Source organism: Euleptes europaea, chromosome 2, assembly GCF_029931775.1.
Source record: "Euleptes europaea isolate rEulEur1 chromosome 2, rEulEur1.hap1, whole genome shotgun sequence".
Classification (NCBI taxonomy): Eukaryota; Metazoa; Chordata; class Lepidosauria; order Squamata; family Sphaerodactylidae; genus Euleptes; species Euleptes europaea.
In genome coordinates, this window is record NC_079313.1 from 10,089,592 (window position 1) to 10,106,554 (window position 16,963).

At 47.0% G+C, this 16,963-nt stretch overlaps 1 protein-coding gene across 1 annotated transcript in view; it reads left to right on the top strand.

Moving 5' to 3' along the window:
• Positions 1-16,963, top strand: part of TMEM161A (transmembrane protein 161A) — a 90,662-nt gene that overhangs the window by 71,129 nt on the left and 2,570 nt on the right. The window contains exons 3-12 of the mRNA XM_056843962.1: positions 4,070-4,173; positions 5,664-5,744; positions 7,254-7,351; positions 8,654-8,810; positions 10,032-10,183; positions 11,236-11,296; positions 11,975-12,118; positions 12,762-12,875; positions 13,694-13,868; positions 15,705-15,801. Coding sequence (XP_056699940.1) covers positions 4,070-4,173; positions 5,664-5,744; positions 7,254-7,351; positions 8,654-8,810; positions 10,032-10,183; positions 11,236-11,296; positions 11,975-12,118; positions 12,762-12,875; positions 13,694-13,868; positions 15,705-15,801 — 1,183 coding nt within the window. The remainder of the gene's footprint in view (positions 1-4,069; positions 4,174-5,663; positions 5,745-7,253; positions 7,352-8,653; positions 8,811-10,031; positions 10,184-11,235; positions 11,297-11,974; positions 12,119-12,761; positions 12,876-13,693; positions 13,869-15,704; positions 15,802-16,963) is intronic.

Genomic DNA, 16,963 nt, shown 5'->3' on the forward strand with positions numbered 1-16,963 from the left:
TGTAATATCATTATTACATTTTTAATAACAGGAAAGTCCCCCACCAAAGATATTACAGAGCTTGAGAAGGTGCAGAAAAGAGCAACCAAAATGATTAAGGGACTAGAGCAACTGTCCTATGGGGAGCGGTTAAGACGCTTAGGGCTGTTTAGCTTGGAAAGAAGGCGGCTAAGGGAAGACATGATAGAGGTCTATAAAATTATGCATGGTTTGGAGAGAGTGGACAGGGAGAAGTTTTTCTCCCTCTCCCATAATACTAGAACACGGGGTCATCTGCTAAAGCTGGAGAGCGAGAGATTCAAAACAGATAAAAGGAAGTATTTCTTCACACAACGCATAGTTATGGTATAGTGGTTAGTGTACTGGACTACAGGTTCAAATCCCCACCCTGCTGCGGAAGCTTGCTGGGTGTCCTTATGCTGGTCACGCTCCCCCTTTCCTCATCTGCCTAGCAGGGTGGTTGTTTTGAGGATAAAATGGAGCAGGGGAGAAGAACGTAAGCTGCTGTGGGTTCCCATTAGGGAGAAAAGTAGGGTATGAATATATTGAAATAAATGGCTTGGTAGCAGTAAAACCAAATGAGGATGAGAACCAGCTAACATGCATTAGCTGTTATAATCCTAGGAAAGTAGAAAGGTTTTCGCCTGGCACCTAAAAAAATGAGCTGGTGGAAATACAGTAATGCAAAAGGCATTCCATAGAAGAGGTGCCACCCCCAAGAAAGCCCTGTCCCTGCCTAGTTTGGCCCTGCGGCTCACCTCCATGGCTTCCTCTTGCCTTCTTCAGTTAAAACGCTTAGGGCTATTTAGCTTGGAAAGAAGGCGGCTAAGGGGAGACATGATAGAGTTCTTTAAAATTATGCATGGTTTGGAGAGAGTGGACAGGGAGCAGCTTTTCTCCCTCTCTCATAAGACCAGAACGCGGTGTCATCTGCTGAAGCTGGAGGAGGAGAGATTCAAAATTGATAAAAGGAAGTATTTCTTCACACAACGCATAGTTAAATTGTGGAACTCCCTGTCCCAGGATGTGGTGATGGCTGCCAGCTTGGAAGGCTTTAAGAGGGGAGTGGACATGTTCATGGAGGAGAGGGGTATTAATGGTTATTAATTAGAATGGATACTGGTCATGCTGCATAGCTATTCTCTCTAGTATCAGAGGAGCATGCCTATTATTTTGGGTGCTGTGGAACACAAGCATGATGGTGCTGCTGCAGTCGTCTTGTTTGTGGCTTCCTAAAGGCACCTGGTTGGCCACTGTGTGAACAGACTGCTGGACTTGAGGGCCTTGGTCTGATCCAGCAGGGCCTTTCTTATGTTCTTATGTTCTTATGAGATCTCCAGCTAATACCTGGAGGCTGGGAGAAAAATAGTTCTAAACAATAAATTATGCAAACATAAATAGTTTTTAGTGCCAAGTGAAAGGTGCAAACATAACACACAGACAAATACAAGTATACTGTCAAGCAGCACACCAAGACAATTATATACACAAACTTAGCTCTCAACTGGAGCCACCATATAAATCTTTTTTCAGTTGTCTTATTGGTCCCGTAGGACTCTCTATGTCATGCAGTCTTTGAAATTGACAAGATGACGGCAAAAGATGGAATGCAGTCCGGATTAGCTTGACGTTTTCACCGCCGCTCTGGCGGCTTCATCAGCAGCCGTTGTATATCTAGAGACAATGCTCCTGTTAAATAGAGACAGTTGGAGTATATCACTCATCCTTCCAGGGGCAGGAGCTCAGCTGCATATGCCTCTCAGGACATATATAGATCAATAGGTATAGATAGGCACAAACACACTTGTTTGTGTAGGTATAGATAGGCACACACTCTTGAACATTTAATACCCAGGACGTATGGATATAAACATTCAAATGAAGTTGAATTACCTCTGGGGAAAATGTCTGCATTTCTTCCTTGAAAGTGCAAACTATATGCACATACACACTCAGACAAACTCTCTCTTTCTCTATAAATACGACTAGTGTCAGTCACCTTGAGCCCATTGGGTGGAAAGGCAATATATAAATACGTTATATAAACAACTATTCAAATGAGTGGGTAGGGTTGCCAGTCTCCAGGAACTGATATTTATTGGTTGGAGATCAGTTGTAATAGCGAGAGATCTCCAGCCACCACCTGGAGGTTGGCAACCCAATGTATATGATAGGCATACATTTCTATAACTGTCTATATACATCTATATCTATATATTTGCACACTTATAATTATTCACTAGATCCATACATACAGTTTTTTATATCTGTTCTTTCCTATCATTTTTATTGTTTTATGACAATATTATAATAATTATTAATAATGTGGGTATTATAATTAATTAGGTATAATTAATGAAATATATTAATACTAATAATGTTAATAATCCTCCTCCTCCATCATAACACGGCTCACAAGGCGCCTAAATATGAACCTCTTGCAACACAAAACTGGCAATCCTTATTTTAAATAGGGATTTTATTTTAAATAAATCCTTATTTTAATGTAATTTAATTAATTTTAATCCTTAATTTATTTTAATCCTTATTTTAATTTATTTATTTTATTTTAATCCGTATTTTAAATCCTTATTTTAAAACTTTGTTCTTTCCCCCCCCCTCGGCGGGCAATTCGCTACAGCAAACTACAAGCTCCAAGATGCAACGCGCGAGCTGGATTTGCATCTCTTTAAAACCGGAAGCAGGTGCGATTTGCATTTAAAATAAAGGCGTGGGGGCAGAGAAGCACCGCCGGTTTCCAAACCTGTGCTGTGCTATTGGTCGGAGGGCTGGCCGTCGGTAGTAGTCTCTCTCTGTGATTGGCTAAAGCGTAAGCTAGGATCCGACGCCCCCTGTCGGCAGCAGGCGCCGAAGTTGTGCTTCCCTTCCTCCCTCTGCTATTTTGGAATCGATCGGTTGCAGCGACTTTCCGCCTTCTCCCCTGCAAAAATGGTGAGTGCCAAGGTTGCGTTCAAGGTCCTGCCACCTCCCCACCTCGAGATGAAACTGCGGATGCTGAGAAGGGCCGGCCTGGGTTGCTGAAGAAGGAAGAGCCAGGCTGCTGCTGGCTGCTTTCATAGGTGGTGGTGACTTTGCAGCTGTGGACAAATCGAGGAATATAATCTGTTCTGGGAAACGCCAATTCTGCATTCAGCTGCTAGAAAAATGTTGCCCTTTCTCACGTATTGTGTGCAATGAATAGGTAGAAACATCCACCCCCCCCCCCGAGAGTCTTATTATGCCTGTGAGTCTCTATCCGCCCCTAGGGTTGCCAGCTCCAGGTAGAAAGTACCTGAAGATTGTGGGGGTGGAGCCTGAGGAGGGTGGGGTTTAGAGAGGGGAGGGACTTCAGTGCCAAAGAGTCCAATGGCCAACCACCTGGAGGTTGGCAACCCTAATCTTCCCCAACCCCAATTTTGTTTTATTGGGCTGCAACCATAGGACAGCTGTCTTTTGCTTTTTGGAGAGGGACCAATCCTCTTGCCCTCTGCTAGGCATGGATCAGCGTCGTGACATTAAAAATATAACCGTGCTCGGTGTCCTCTTTCCAACAACCTTAGATGGTCTTTGGATTTGAGAGACAGCTCCAGGCAGGGAAGGGTGGATTCCCAGGTCCTTGGCTGGGGAGTTTCTCACCTGTTCCCTGCCTTCTGTCTCACCCCCTGCTTTAGATTCCTTACTTTCCTAAACCTATTAAAAAGCCTTAAAAGGATGTATCTTTCCACACTTGTAAATAACCCTGGTCACTTCTGACAAACTGCCTCTGGAAGACCAGTGTTTGTAAATAACTGGACGAAAATGGTTTCCCCCTCCTGGATGCCACCCATATGTTGTATTTAAGTGAAGGAATGACCATTGTTGTTGGCTAGTAATAAGTTGGAAGCTAAGCAGGGTCGGCCCTGGTTTGAGAAGTCTAGAGCCGTATGATGCTGTCAATCATTTATGTCAGTCACCTACTTTCTAAAAACACTTGGGGACCAGGGAAGCTGTTGGCGGGTGCCACAGCTCCCGTGGGCACACGTTGGCTTAGGCGGTTGATGGGCTGGCTTGTTCTTTTTCTGCTCCTCAGGCGGTGATGGGGGTGCAGCTGGTGGTCTCCTTGCTCGTGGCCAGCATCATGCAAAAGATGGCGCCGCACTTCTCCTTCGCACGGTGGATCCTTTGCAGCGGAAGGTACACATGAACACATGAAGCTGCCTTCTACTGAATCAGACCCTTGGTCCATCGAAGTCAGTATTGTGTACTCAGACCGGCAGCGGCTCTCCAAGGTCTCAGGCAGGGGTCTTTCACATCACCTACTTGCCTGGTCCCTTGAACTGGAGATGCCGGGGATTGAACCTGGGACCTTCTGCATGCCAAGCAGAGGCTCTACCACTGAGCCACAGCCCCTCCCCTATGCAGTGGGCAAGGGCGGGGCAACTTGAGGGCAGCAGATTCTCCACTCTTTGTTATAAAATCTTCATTGGGTGAGGGTGGACTCTCCCTTTGGATTTCCTGTTCAACCAGCAGAATCCCTGAGTACCTTAAGGCCGCAAAGCTCTGCACAGTTGTGTGGGTGTCAAGTGCCGTTGAGTTGCTTCCGACTCATGGCAACTCGTGCACACTTACTCGTGTGTAAATTCCCTTGAATTCAGTGGTGAGAGCCAGTGTGGTGTAGTGGTTAAGTGCAGCAGACTAATCTGGAGAACCGGGTTTGATTCCCCCTTCCACCACATGAGCGGCGGACTCTAATCTGAAGAACCGGGTTTGTTTCCCTGCTCCTCCACATGAAGCCAGCTGGGTGACTTTGGGCTAGTCACAGTTCTCTCCGAGCTCTTTCAACCCTCGCCTACCTCACAAGGTGTCTGTTGTGGGGAGAGGAAGGGAAGGCGATTGTAAGCTGATTTGATTCTCCTTAAAAGGTAGAGAAAGTCAGCATATAAAAACCAATTCTTCTTCAAGTTGGATTTAAGCCAAGGAAATTGATTAGGTGAATTGACTTAACACTCCAGTCCTAAACAGAGTTACACCTTTCTAAGTCCATTGACTTCAGTGGACTCAGAAGCGGGGAACTCTGCTTAGGATGGCACTGTAAAAGTCTCTCTTCCCCCCCCCAATTAAAAAGATGTCCGCATTAATAATTTGCAGAATTATATTTGTTTCTGTTTAACTTCTTTATCGTTTGTCCTCTGTGTTATTTTTAATTTTACATTTACGTATTGACTTCATTTTATCGCCTGCCTTTCTCACAGAGACGCAAGGTGGGTTATAAATTATTGTCAACAATTCAATCAGACAGCAGAGGACATCCCAGAAACAAGGCAGCTGTGCTAGGATTTCCGAACTGGGAAACAATGCAGACAGACTAACCTGTTTAAGCTGCAGGCGAGCCTGATCTCATCAGATCTTAGAAGCTAAGCAGGGTCGGCCCTGGTTAGTAATTGGATGGGAGACCCCCAAGGAATACCAGGGTTGTTATGCAAAGGAAGGCAATGGCAAACCAACTTTTTAGTCTCTTGCCTTGAAAACTCTACGGTGTTGCCATAAGTTGGCTGTGACTTGACAGCGCTTTTTCACACACTCCCCGCCTGCATGGGCCACTGTGCCTTTTCTCGCTGGTTCTCGCGGGCTCGTGTGCCGATTTGAACGACTCGGTTTCTCTTGTTGCTCTGTCCCCCCCTCAGGTTGCTTCGCTACAGGCACCCATCTGAAGAAGAACTATTTGCCTTGGCAGGCAAGCAGAAGCCGAAGGCCAGGCGGGAACGGTGAGTCTGGAAGGTGGCCGAACAGTAGCCATCTTGAACGCGTGAAGCTGCCTCATACTGAACCAGACCCTCAGTCCATCAAAGTCAGCATTGTCTACTCAGACTGGCGGCAGCTCTCCAGTGTCTCAGGCAGGGGTCTTTTATATCACCTAGTCCCTTTAACTGGAGATGCCGGGGATTGAACCTGGGACCTTCTGCACTCCAAGCAGATGCTCTATCACTGAGCCACAGCCCCTCCCCAAGGGTTGGTTTTTTTAAATATAATCACATCAAAACACATGTCTTTATGTGTGTATGTTAAGTGCCATCAAGTCGCTTCCGACCTATGGCAACCCTATGAATCAATATTCTCCAAAACATCCTATCCTTAACAGCCTGGTTCAGGTCTGGCAAACTGAGGGCTGTGGCTTCCTTTATAGAGCCAATCCATCTCATATTGGATCTTCCTCTTTTCCTGCTGCCTTCAACTTTTCCTAGCATTATTGTCTTTTCCAGTGACTTTGTCTTCTCATAAGACTCAGCCTTCCATCCTTCCAAGGTCGGTCAAATGAGTACCCAGCTTGCTGGGGGTAAAGGGAAGATGACTGGAGAAGGCAGTGGCAAACCATCCTGTAAACAATAGTAGTAATAGGGAATACAATGGCATGAATTAACTTGATCTTGGTCGCCAGCAACACATCCTTACGCTTAAGAGTCTTTTCTAGCTCCTTCATGGCTGCCCTTCAACCTCCTTCTGATTTCTTGGTTGCAGTCTCCCTTTTGGTTGATGATGGAGTCAAGGAACAAAGTATTACATACATTTCTATAAATCCATGGAACAAGTTAAAGAGGGTTCATAACCCCCGGCCTTTTCCATTTTCAGTTGGATGAACAGACAATAAAGAAAATGTTTTTAACGCAGACAAGTGAACTTCGTGAATTATCGTAATATTTACTATGACTGCTGTCACCGGCATCATAAAATTTAAATTCGCAGTCATTTATGCTCTATTACAAAAACGTGGCCTAGTGGTAAATAATCCAACATTTAGATGGAGTTATCTTTTTCCAGAAATCAAAGAAAGGTTTCCAAGGCCATTTTTGCATGGTCAATTTTGATGCTCGCTCAAAGCTCTTTTTTTAAAATGCGACAAAATGCTTTTTCACAGTCCCGACACAAAAGGAGAAGTTCCACTCCCCCTACTCACCTGCTCCTTTGTTCCTGTTTGCATATTCATTAGCATATGCATAGCTAACACGCCTCTGTTGTTTTGCATTGTTCCTTGAGGGGGATTCTTCGTGGCAAACACCAAAGGTCGTGTTAAATGGGCTCTTTGTAATGTGAAGCAGGTATGCGCTAGCTTCGCAGTCACTTCCAGAATGACGGTTCAGCGTGCAAAATTCAAAAAAATATGCAGGGCAATTTAGCCTGGAACACCCTGCTAATGACCATGCAAAAATGCCCCAAGAAAATGGCAGTTTCGTATTTCTGGACGGTCCCTGAGTGGAAATGATGTGTTTGTCTTGCAGGAGGCTCAACGGTGTGACAGATGACAAGCCATCGTCTGTGCCCCGAGATATTGATTTGCAACTTGAGAGCAGCCCCATCACAACGGTGGACGCCCTAGGTAAATATTTGGGTCCTCTACGCTAGATCTGGGGAGCTGCCAGCGTGGTGTAGTGGATAAGAGCGGTGGTTTGCAGTGGTGGACTCTGACCTGGAGAACCTGGTTTGATTCCCCACTCCTCCACATGAGCGGCGGAAGCTAATCAGGTTAACTGGGTTGGTTTCCCCACTCCTTCCCCCCCAAGCCAGCTGGTTGACCTTGGGCTAGTCACAGTTCTATTAAGAGCTCTCTTAGCCCCACCTACCTCACAGGGTGTCTGTTGTGGGGAGAGGAAGGGAAGGTGATTGTAAGCCAGTTTGATTCTGCCTTAAGTGGTAGAGAAAGTTGGCATATAAAAGGCAACTCTCCTTCTCCTCGCCCCTACCTAACTGAGCCATGTGGTGAAGCCTTCTAGAACAGTCCAGACAGTTGTGTGCTTCCTTTCCACTAAGTTAGGGATCTGATCCAGGTTTCCAAAATCCCTGTTAGACTGTTCACCATTCCTGATTTTGGAATGTCTTGCTGGATTTGATGAAGAAAAAGAGTGGGTTTTTATGTGCCGACTTCTGTCTTTTTAAGGATAATCAACCCAGCTTACAATCTCCTTCCCTTCCCCTCCCCACAACAGACACCCTGTGAGGTAGGCGGGGCTGAGAGAGCTCAGAGAGAACTGTGACTAGCCCAAGGTCTCCCAGATGGCTTCATCTGTAGAAGTGGGGAAACCAACCTGGTTCTCCAGATTAGAGTCCACCCCTCATGTGGAGGAATGGGGAATCGAACCCGGTTCTCCAGATTAGAGTCCACCCCTTAACCAATACACCATGCTGGCTTTCTCCATAAGGTCCATCTTGTGCTCAGAAGGGACCAACCAGATGGCTCTCCCCAGTATATTCAGAGGTACGCTCTCCCTGAACATGGAGGCTCTCTTTTAAATCTCAAAAGCCATCCCCGATGTAACCTCCAGAATTTAGTCTCTGCATGATTCCCTGCTCTAGCTTTGACTTTTCTCAGTCGGCCTCTGCTAGGCGCAGATGGCTCCGCCGTCTCTCTGCCCTGGATGCCGCTGGATCGTTCCCCACCATTTCCCTGCCCTCTAAGAAGACACGCCTAGAACATTGACTCATGCAGAAGCAGAGAGAGGCCTCCCATGAGTGTGTGTAATTCCTTGAAAAGTTTTAAGGCTGGGTTTTTAGGAACTGCACGAGAAAAGGGCAGTTCCAACTTGAGCGGAAGGAAGGGAAAAGGCTTCGCTGCGATCGGATGTCTGCAGAGTCTCTGGTGACCCCGGCAGGGATTATGTTCTCCAATCCTCCTTTTTTGCAGTCCTGCGCTATTTCCTGGAGTATCAGTGGTACGTGGATTTTGCCATGTATTCCACCTTCGTGTACCTCTTCACTGAGGGTTACTACTGTCTGGTGGATCCCCGGAAGGAAGCCAACATCGGCATACTCTGGTGTTTGCTTACGGTCTTCTTCTCCATGTATCCTTCTTCTGCTGTGGGCCCCATAGGGGCCCCCTACCCATCCGAGGAGGGGAGACTTCTTCTTCTGTCTTGTGCAAGCTTGTGCAAGGCCGGAAGAGGAGGAAGTGGAGTGTATGCCGACAGGCTCCCCTATTTGCCAAGCTCTGTGCATTTTTGTGAAAATAAACATAAACATAGAGTCCAATGGTCAAAGCGGCCATTTTCTCCAGGGGAACTGCTCTGTATCGGCTGGAGATCAGTTGTAATAGCAGGAGATCTCCAGCTAGTACCTGGAGGTTACTATCAAAGAAAACACCTCTGTACTTATACCTACAGGTTTGGAAATCAGCACAGGAGCGAATGATTATAACACAGTTCCAAATTATATTGAGGGCCACAATATCAAAACATCAGACAGTATACAAACATATGATACCTATCCTAATCAAAATATATACAAAGAGGAAAATCCTATTAGATACATTGTCCTTTGTATGAATCCTTAGATTTCAAACGTTGAGTTCTACCTTGGTCCAAACTGGTGTTACCAGGGAAAAACAGAAGAAAAGGTCCAAAAAATGGTACCGCCAACAAAAGCAGAGGGGGAGATAGCCGTTTCGAATTCTTCTTCAGTCCCACTTCTAATCAGTTCAGCAGTAGTTCTTATACTCCAGCATAAAATTCTTATAACACCTTACATCAGGATGGTTGACTAGTTCCCCATAGGGATACAAAGTACAGTAACAAATTTTTTTAAATCACCTTGCAGCAGGGTAGTTTGTTAGTTCCCAACAGGTATACAAAGTGTAGCAGTGGTGGGTGAAGCCATAGAATGGTTGCCAAAATGGCTGCCGCAGGAGGCGGAGCCAGCCACAAAACGGCTGCAGCAGCTTACCTTCAGTCACACAGTGGAGCTGTGGAGGTAGCTGCTGCCAAATCGACATTTTTTAAAAAATGCTGCCAATCGGAAGCCTCGCTGGGCAAAAAAGCCCCGCCTGGCCCCAAGGCTTTCTAAAAACACTTGGCAGGCACCGGGAAAAGTGGTGGTGGGTACCCTGGTGCCCGTAGACACCGTGTTGGGGACCCCTGGTCTACAGATGGAGGGGGGGAAGGGTTTTTTTTAAATGTAACTGAAAAACCTAGTACTTTGTCTCCCAAATACCTAAAAGAAGCTAAAACTTTTCAAAGGGGGAAAACGAGATTGCAGGCGTTCCATCCTTAGCAAGACCTTCTTCCCAGAAAAATCTTTTTCATGGTGATGCGCCACTATTTCAAATCCGAGGAGGGGGGCGAGCGCTCTGTTTGCCTGTCCTTCGCCTTCTTCTTCCTCCTGATCGCCATGGTGGTCCTCATAATCCGGGAAGATTACTTGGAGTTCGGCCTTGACGCAGGTGGGTGAGCTGCAGCATGGTGAGCGTGGCGTAGTGGTTAAAAGCGGTGGTTTGGAGCGGTGGGCTCTAATCTGGAGAGCCGGGATTGATGCCCCACTCCTCCACATGAGTGGCGGACTCTAATCTGGGGTTGGTTTCCCCGCTCCTACTCATGAGGCCAGCTGGGTGACCTTGGGCTAGTCACAGCTCTCTCAGCCCCACCTACCTCACAGGGTGTCTGCTTTGGGGAGGGGAAGGGAAGGTGATTGTAAGCTGGTATGATTCTTCCTTAAGTGATAAAGTCGGCATATAAAAACCATCTCTTCTTCCGTTTGTGAGAGAGGATTGCTGTGGGCGCTAGGTTGTGTGTGTTAAAGTTATGCCAGGGGTGGAGGAAGCGGAAATTTTCCCCCTTCCTTTTCCAAAACACTAAAACGGATGGGCAGTAGATTCAGGGCAGACAGAAGGAAGCCCTCCTTTACACATGAATGCGTGATTAATGTGTGGAACTCACAGCCACAGGATTTAGTGAGGCCCAGTAACTTAGATGGTTTTAATAAGAAATGGGACAAATTCATGAATGCACCAAGGTGTCTTCTAAGTCAGTGCATGGGGGTCTACCAAGGCTGGTCTTGTTTCTTCTGACCAGCAGCGGCTCTCCAGGGTCTCAAGAGGGAGTCTTTCACATTGACAACCTGATCCTTTTAATTAGAGATGCCGGAGATCCAACTAGCGGAATCTTATACTCGCAAAACAGATTCTCTGCCTCTACGCCATGACCCCTTCCTCCTCTCTTCTGAGAGGTGAAGTGCACTAATGGGTATCAGCCACGGGCTAAATGAAACCTCCACATTCAAGAGCAGTATATCTCTGAAAGCGAGTTGCTGCGAGGGGAGACAACAGGGTCTCTGTGCCCATTTGTAAGGTTTCCTGGGGCAGCTGGTTGACCGAAGGAGGATTCTGAATTAGGTGGGCGTTTGGGGTCTTATCCAGGGCTTCCCTGAGGCGATAGTGGAGCTGCGAGCCGAACGGTGCCTATGAGGTGCTTAGATGTGGTTTGCTTGTCTGTGCAGGACTGACCAACGTTTACGACAACCTGGAGGTGTTCTTAAGGGAGCAGGCGTGGGAGTGGACGTAAGTGGTCTTTTGGCTCAGACTCACCTGGATGCTCTCAAGCGGGCAGCCGACCGACCCCTGATCCAGTTGGGTAGCCAGGCTGGCTTTTGTTTTTTATTAAAGGAAGGCAGAAGAGAGGGAACTGACAGAGAGCCAGCGTGGCGTAGTGGTTAAGAGCGGTGGTTTGGAGCAGCGGACTCTGATCTGGAGAACCGGGTTTGATGCCCCCTTCCTCCACATGAGCAGCGGACTCTAATTTGGTGAACTGGATTTGTTTCTCCCGCTCCTACACACGAAGCCAGCTGGGTGACCTTGGGCTAGTCGCAGTTCTCTCAGCCCCACCTACCTCACAGGGTGTCTGTTGTGGGGAGGGGAAGGGAAGGTGATTGTAAGCTGGTTTGAGTCTGCCTTAAGTGGCAGAGAAAGTCGGCATGTAAAAACCAACTCTTCTTCTTTGTCACGTTGTTATACTGCACAGTAAATTGTTAGTTTCATATATACGTGGCCAGTGTTGCCGTCTATTTTAGACCACCTGGAGGTTGGCAGCCCAATATGTGTTATCTGTATTATTTATTCTGTCATAGTCTCTTTTCTCATTTTCTCTATGCCTATTATGTAAAAATAAAATATTATTATTAATAAGAAGTTGGTGTCACCAGCAGCTTTACCGAAACCGTCTTTCTTGCTTCTGCACAGGATCCCCGTGACCAAGCTGGGGATCAAGCTGGGCTTGGTGGCCGTCTGCTCCTTCATTGGTGCCTGCCTGACGTTCCCAGGGCTGCGGCTGGCTCAGACTCACCTGGATGCTCTCAAGCTGGCGGCCGACCGACCCCTGATCCAGTTGGGTAGCCAGGCTGGCTTTTGTTTTTTTTTATTAAAGGAAGGCAGAAGAGAGGGAACTGACAGAGAGCCAGCGTGGCGTAGTGGTTAAGAGCGGTGGTTTGGAGCAGCGGACTCTGATCTGGAGAAGTGGGTTTGATTCCCCCTTCCTCCACATGAGCGGCGGACTCTAATCTGGAGAACTGGATTTGATTCCCCACTCCTCCACATGAAGCCTGAGTGACCTTGGGCCAGTCACAGCTCTCTCCAAACTCTTTCAGCCCCACCTACCTCACAAGGTGTCTGTTGCGGGGAGAGGAAGGGAAGGTGATTGCAAGCTAGTTTGATTCTCCTTAAAAGATAGAGAAAACGGGCAAATAAAAACCAACTCTTCTTCTTCTTCCTAATAAACGGCGCTTTCCGTTTATTGGGAAGAAGAAGAACAGCTACTATTCAGAGATATACTGTTTCTGAACATCGAGGTTCTCTTTTAGATGTTTGAGGGAAGGCGGGCATGGGAAAAGAACCAGCGGTTACTTTCTTCCCAACCCCTTTCTTGCTTGTTGGATTTTAGAAGAATGGGTTTCAACTGTGCTTCTGGATTGTAAAGGCTGGAGTCCCTGACGTGTTCTTTGTTTCCCCTCCCCCTCCACCCCCCCCATAGGCTCCTGCTTCAAACCAGTTTCCTCGCACCTGTGATCATCGTACTCCTGTGGGTCAAACCGATTTCCCGGGATCTCCTCCTGCGTGCCCCGCTGGGCAAGGAAACAGTCCAAATGTGAGGATTTAATATTTTTGAAAACATTTCTCTTTGGTTTGAAGAGGCAGTGCAAACAGTCTCCTTTTAATTCCTATCTTCAGCCAAAAGTTTCTGAAACTTCCATTTGAGGAAGTGATTTTTTATTTTCCGGCATTCAAATAGAAGTACTTGAAGGGCTGTCGTATAGAGGAGGGTGCCGAGTTGTTGCCCCAGAAGGTCAGACCAGAACCAACTGGTCGAAATTAAATCAGAAGAGTTTCCATCTAGACATTAGGAAGAATTTTCTAACAGAGCAGTTCCTCGGTGGAACAGGCTTCCTTGGGAGGTGGTGAGCTCTCCTTCCCTGGAGGTTTTGAAGCAGAGGCTAGATGGCCATCTGTCAGCAATGCTGATTCTGTGGCCTTAAGCAGATGATGAGAGGGAGGGCATCTTGGCCATCTTCTGGGCATGTAGGGGTCACTGGGGGTCTGAGGGGGAGCATGCCTATTATATTAGGTGCTGTGGAACACAGGCAGGACGGTGCTGCTGCAGTCGTCTTGTTTGGGGGCTTCCTAGAGGCCCCTGGTTGGCCACTGTGTGAACAGACTGCTGGACTTGATGGGCCTTGGTCTGATCCAGCAGGGCTTTTCTTATGTTAGTTGTGAATTTCCTGCATTGTGCAGGGGGTTGGATGATCCCGGTGGTCCTTCCAACGTGATTCTATGGATCCTTGCTATAGCTGCATTTCAGAATGCTTTCGGTTTATCGCTGTGGTGGTGGTCCTTAAATATCGAGTAAAGGGGTCCACCGTATTCCATGTTTCCTCTTGCCAAGAGCTGCTTCTCTCTTCGCCGTAGAATGTCGGACGCGGCCTACAACTCCTTCCGTCTCTGGGCCGTTGTGGTGCTCTGCCTCCTCCGCCTTGCCATGATCCACCTCCACCTCCAGGCTTACTTGAATCTCGCCCCACGCTGGGTGGAGCAGATGAAGCGGGAAGCCGGCCGGATCAGTGTGTTGGAGATCCAGAGAAGGGTATGGGCCGGGCCAAGGCGGGAGGTCTGGCAATACAGCGGGGAGGCAACCTGGGGGCTCCCCCATTTATTGGTCATTTATACCCCACCTTTCTCCCCAGTGGTCACCCAAAAGCGGCTAAATCGTTTCCCTCTCCTCCATTTTATCCTCACAACAACCCTTCGAGGTAGATCACGATGAGTAGCTGTATTTGTCACTAGCAGTAGAGAAGAGCAAGAGTCCAGTCGCACCCTAAAGACATTTCTGGCAGGGTAGGAGCTTTCGTGAGACACAGCTCACTTCTTCAGATACAGCTAGAATGTGATAGATGGGAGTCACATTCTAGCTGTATCTGATGAAGTGAGCTGTGGCTCACGAAAGCTCCTACCCTGCCAGAAATTTTGTTTGTCTTTAGGGTGCGACTGGACTCTTGCTCTTTTCTACTGCGAGGTAGGGTAGGCAAAGAGAATGTGACTGGCCCAAGGTCACCCAACAAGCTTCCATGGCAGAGGGAGGATTTGAACCTGGGTCCTCAGATACTAGTCTAACCCAACACTCTAAGCCAGGGGTGTAAACATATGGCCCGCAGGCAGGATCCGGCCCCTTGAGAGCTCTTATCCGGCCCGTGAGCCAGCCACCCCCCACACACACACCACTCTCGATCTGGGCTGGTGAGGCATGGCCTGGCCGACCAAGTGACATTTATGTCATATCTGGCCCTCATAACAAATGAGTTCGACACCCCTACCCTAACCACTACACCACACTGGCTCTCTCTATTTCCATTTCAGGGGGTTTGAGCCAGATTTGTAGTACAATCCTCCCCTTGTAAAAGCCAGGGGGGTCGGTCGCTTCTCATTGCCCCCCCTCCCTCACTCCATGCGAGAGCAAAGTTTCCATTCACTTCCTTGGAAGAAGGGGAAGTGTAATAATCATCATAATCGGTTGGGCACTTTGAGAGGGAAGACCACACCACAGCCCTGTAAGGGAGGTCAATATTTATGTACCTATTTATTTGGGATATTCCTGCCTCGCTTCTCCATAAACTTTGCCCAAAGCAGGGAACCACAAAAATAGAACTATAAAAACAATACACGTCCAACAAGAAAGTTCACAGGGATAAAGCAATAATCTGTAAAATCAGCAGCAGACAAATCTCAGAGTTCAACGATCTCAAGCCGATTGTCCCTCCTCCACACGAAGGCTGCCGGGTGACCTTGGGCTAGTCACAGTTCTCTCAGAACTCCCTCAGCCCTCCTAACTCACAAGGTGTCTGTTGTGGGGAGAGGAAGGGAAGGCGATTTTAAGCCGCTTTGATTCTTCCTTAAAGCTAAAGCAGGGTATAAAAACTAACTGTTCTTCTTTACCTAAGGCAGTGGTTCCCAACCTGGGGTACAAACCGGGACATTTAGGGGAACGCGAAAAGATTGAATAATGGCGGGGAAAGGCATTTGAAATTACAGCAGCTATATTAATTACAAGATGAATTGACTCAATAAAGGAAGCTACAGTCCTCAATTTGCAATACCTGAGCAAGGCTGTCAAAGATAGGACATTTTGGAGGACTTTCATTCATAGGGTCGCCATGAGTCGGAAGCGACTTGACGGCACTTAACACACACACGCATATTAATTACAAACATTTTGGTAATATGAGGGGTACAATTTATGGAAATGGGCTGTAAAGGGGTACGAAAAAAAGTTTGGCAACCACTAACTTAAGGAATTCCCCGCCACAGGTTGTAGCGATGACCCCTTAAATTGAGGGCAGCTGAGTTTGGAGCAGAAGCGCTTTAGGATCAGGCCGTTGGCTTCCTCACCAGGCTTCTTGTGTTGTGTCTCCCGATTTCTTTCCAGATCACCCGAATCTACTGCTACGTATCGGTGGTCAGTCTGCAATACCTGGGCCCCATCATTCTAACGCTGCACTGTACGCTGCTTCTCAAAACTCTTGGTAAGGCGGGAAGCCACCCCTTTCTCTGGCAGCCCCGCTCCACCCCATGGGTCCCCCAGTGTGGTGTCCCTGGAAGCTACGTCACCCCCCCAGTAGTTCCCTGGGTGCCCACTGCAAGTTTCAAAAAGGGGTGTCACGGCTCGTGCCGTTAAGGGGTCTACACTCTTAGAATGTATCACTAAGAAGTGAAGTTATCTTTACCCAATGCTGTGTGTAGAGCACTGGTTCCCAACCGGGGGTCCGTGGACCCCCAGGGGTCCGCGAGAACTAAATTAAGGTCCGCGAAACAAAGTTCTAAACCCATAATAAATTAATATTTTCAATTAAAAGTTCTCTATTATAAAAAATATATTCAAATATTATTCTAAGTTTAATGTTTAACTAACAGTTATGATTAAAGTTTATTTTCAAATTCTCGGAATTTTTATTTTGAACCTTGGGGTCCCTGCACCGAACAAAAAAGTCCTAGTGGTCCCTGGTCAAAAAAAGGTTGGGAACCACTGAGGATAGAATTCCATAAGCTTCGTATTTAATCTATTCTATGTTTATGGACTTCTGATCATTGTTGAGATCAGGAATGCTACATACATGCTGAAAGTACGTGTGTATTTTCACAGTCAGCAATGCAGAGCTTATGTGTTATGTATAATTCATTATGTGTAAGCTTAAGGCTGTATTAATGTTCTATGGAAGACTCAGTTATTCTCTGGCTTTGCCAATTTCAGAGAATATGTTTACTTGGTTAAGAGTCTCCATAAATAAGCCTAATAGGTTCTATATATGTAAGCACAGCATTATATGTGCCTTGTGCATTACCACAGAAAACAGATCTTCCTTTCTTTTCAGGAATATCTCTGGCCTCTTACCCTGGGAAAGTTCTGAAGCCCTTCTATTATTTAGAAAAGACTTCTGAACAGATCCAGGGAATTATCTATATAGGATCTACAATCCTCATGCCTGCCAGCATTTGGAAAGCCAGGACAGGATCAGACAGATCTTCTTTGAGGTTCCATTAATCCTTGCTAGGATCAATTGAGACTCAATATACCAAATATGGTGAAGATCCAATACACTTAGAATCCCATCTCCAAGGTAGAGTGCTAGGAGTTCTATCTTTGTCATGGAGCAGCCTGCCAGATTGTCATGGAGCAGCCTGCCAGAT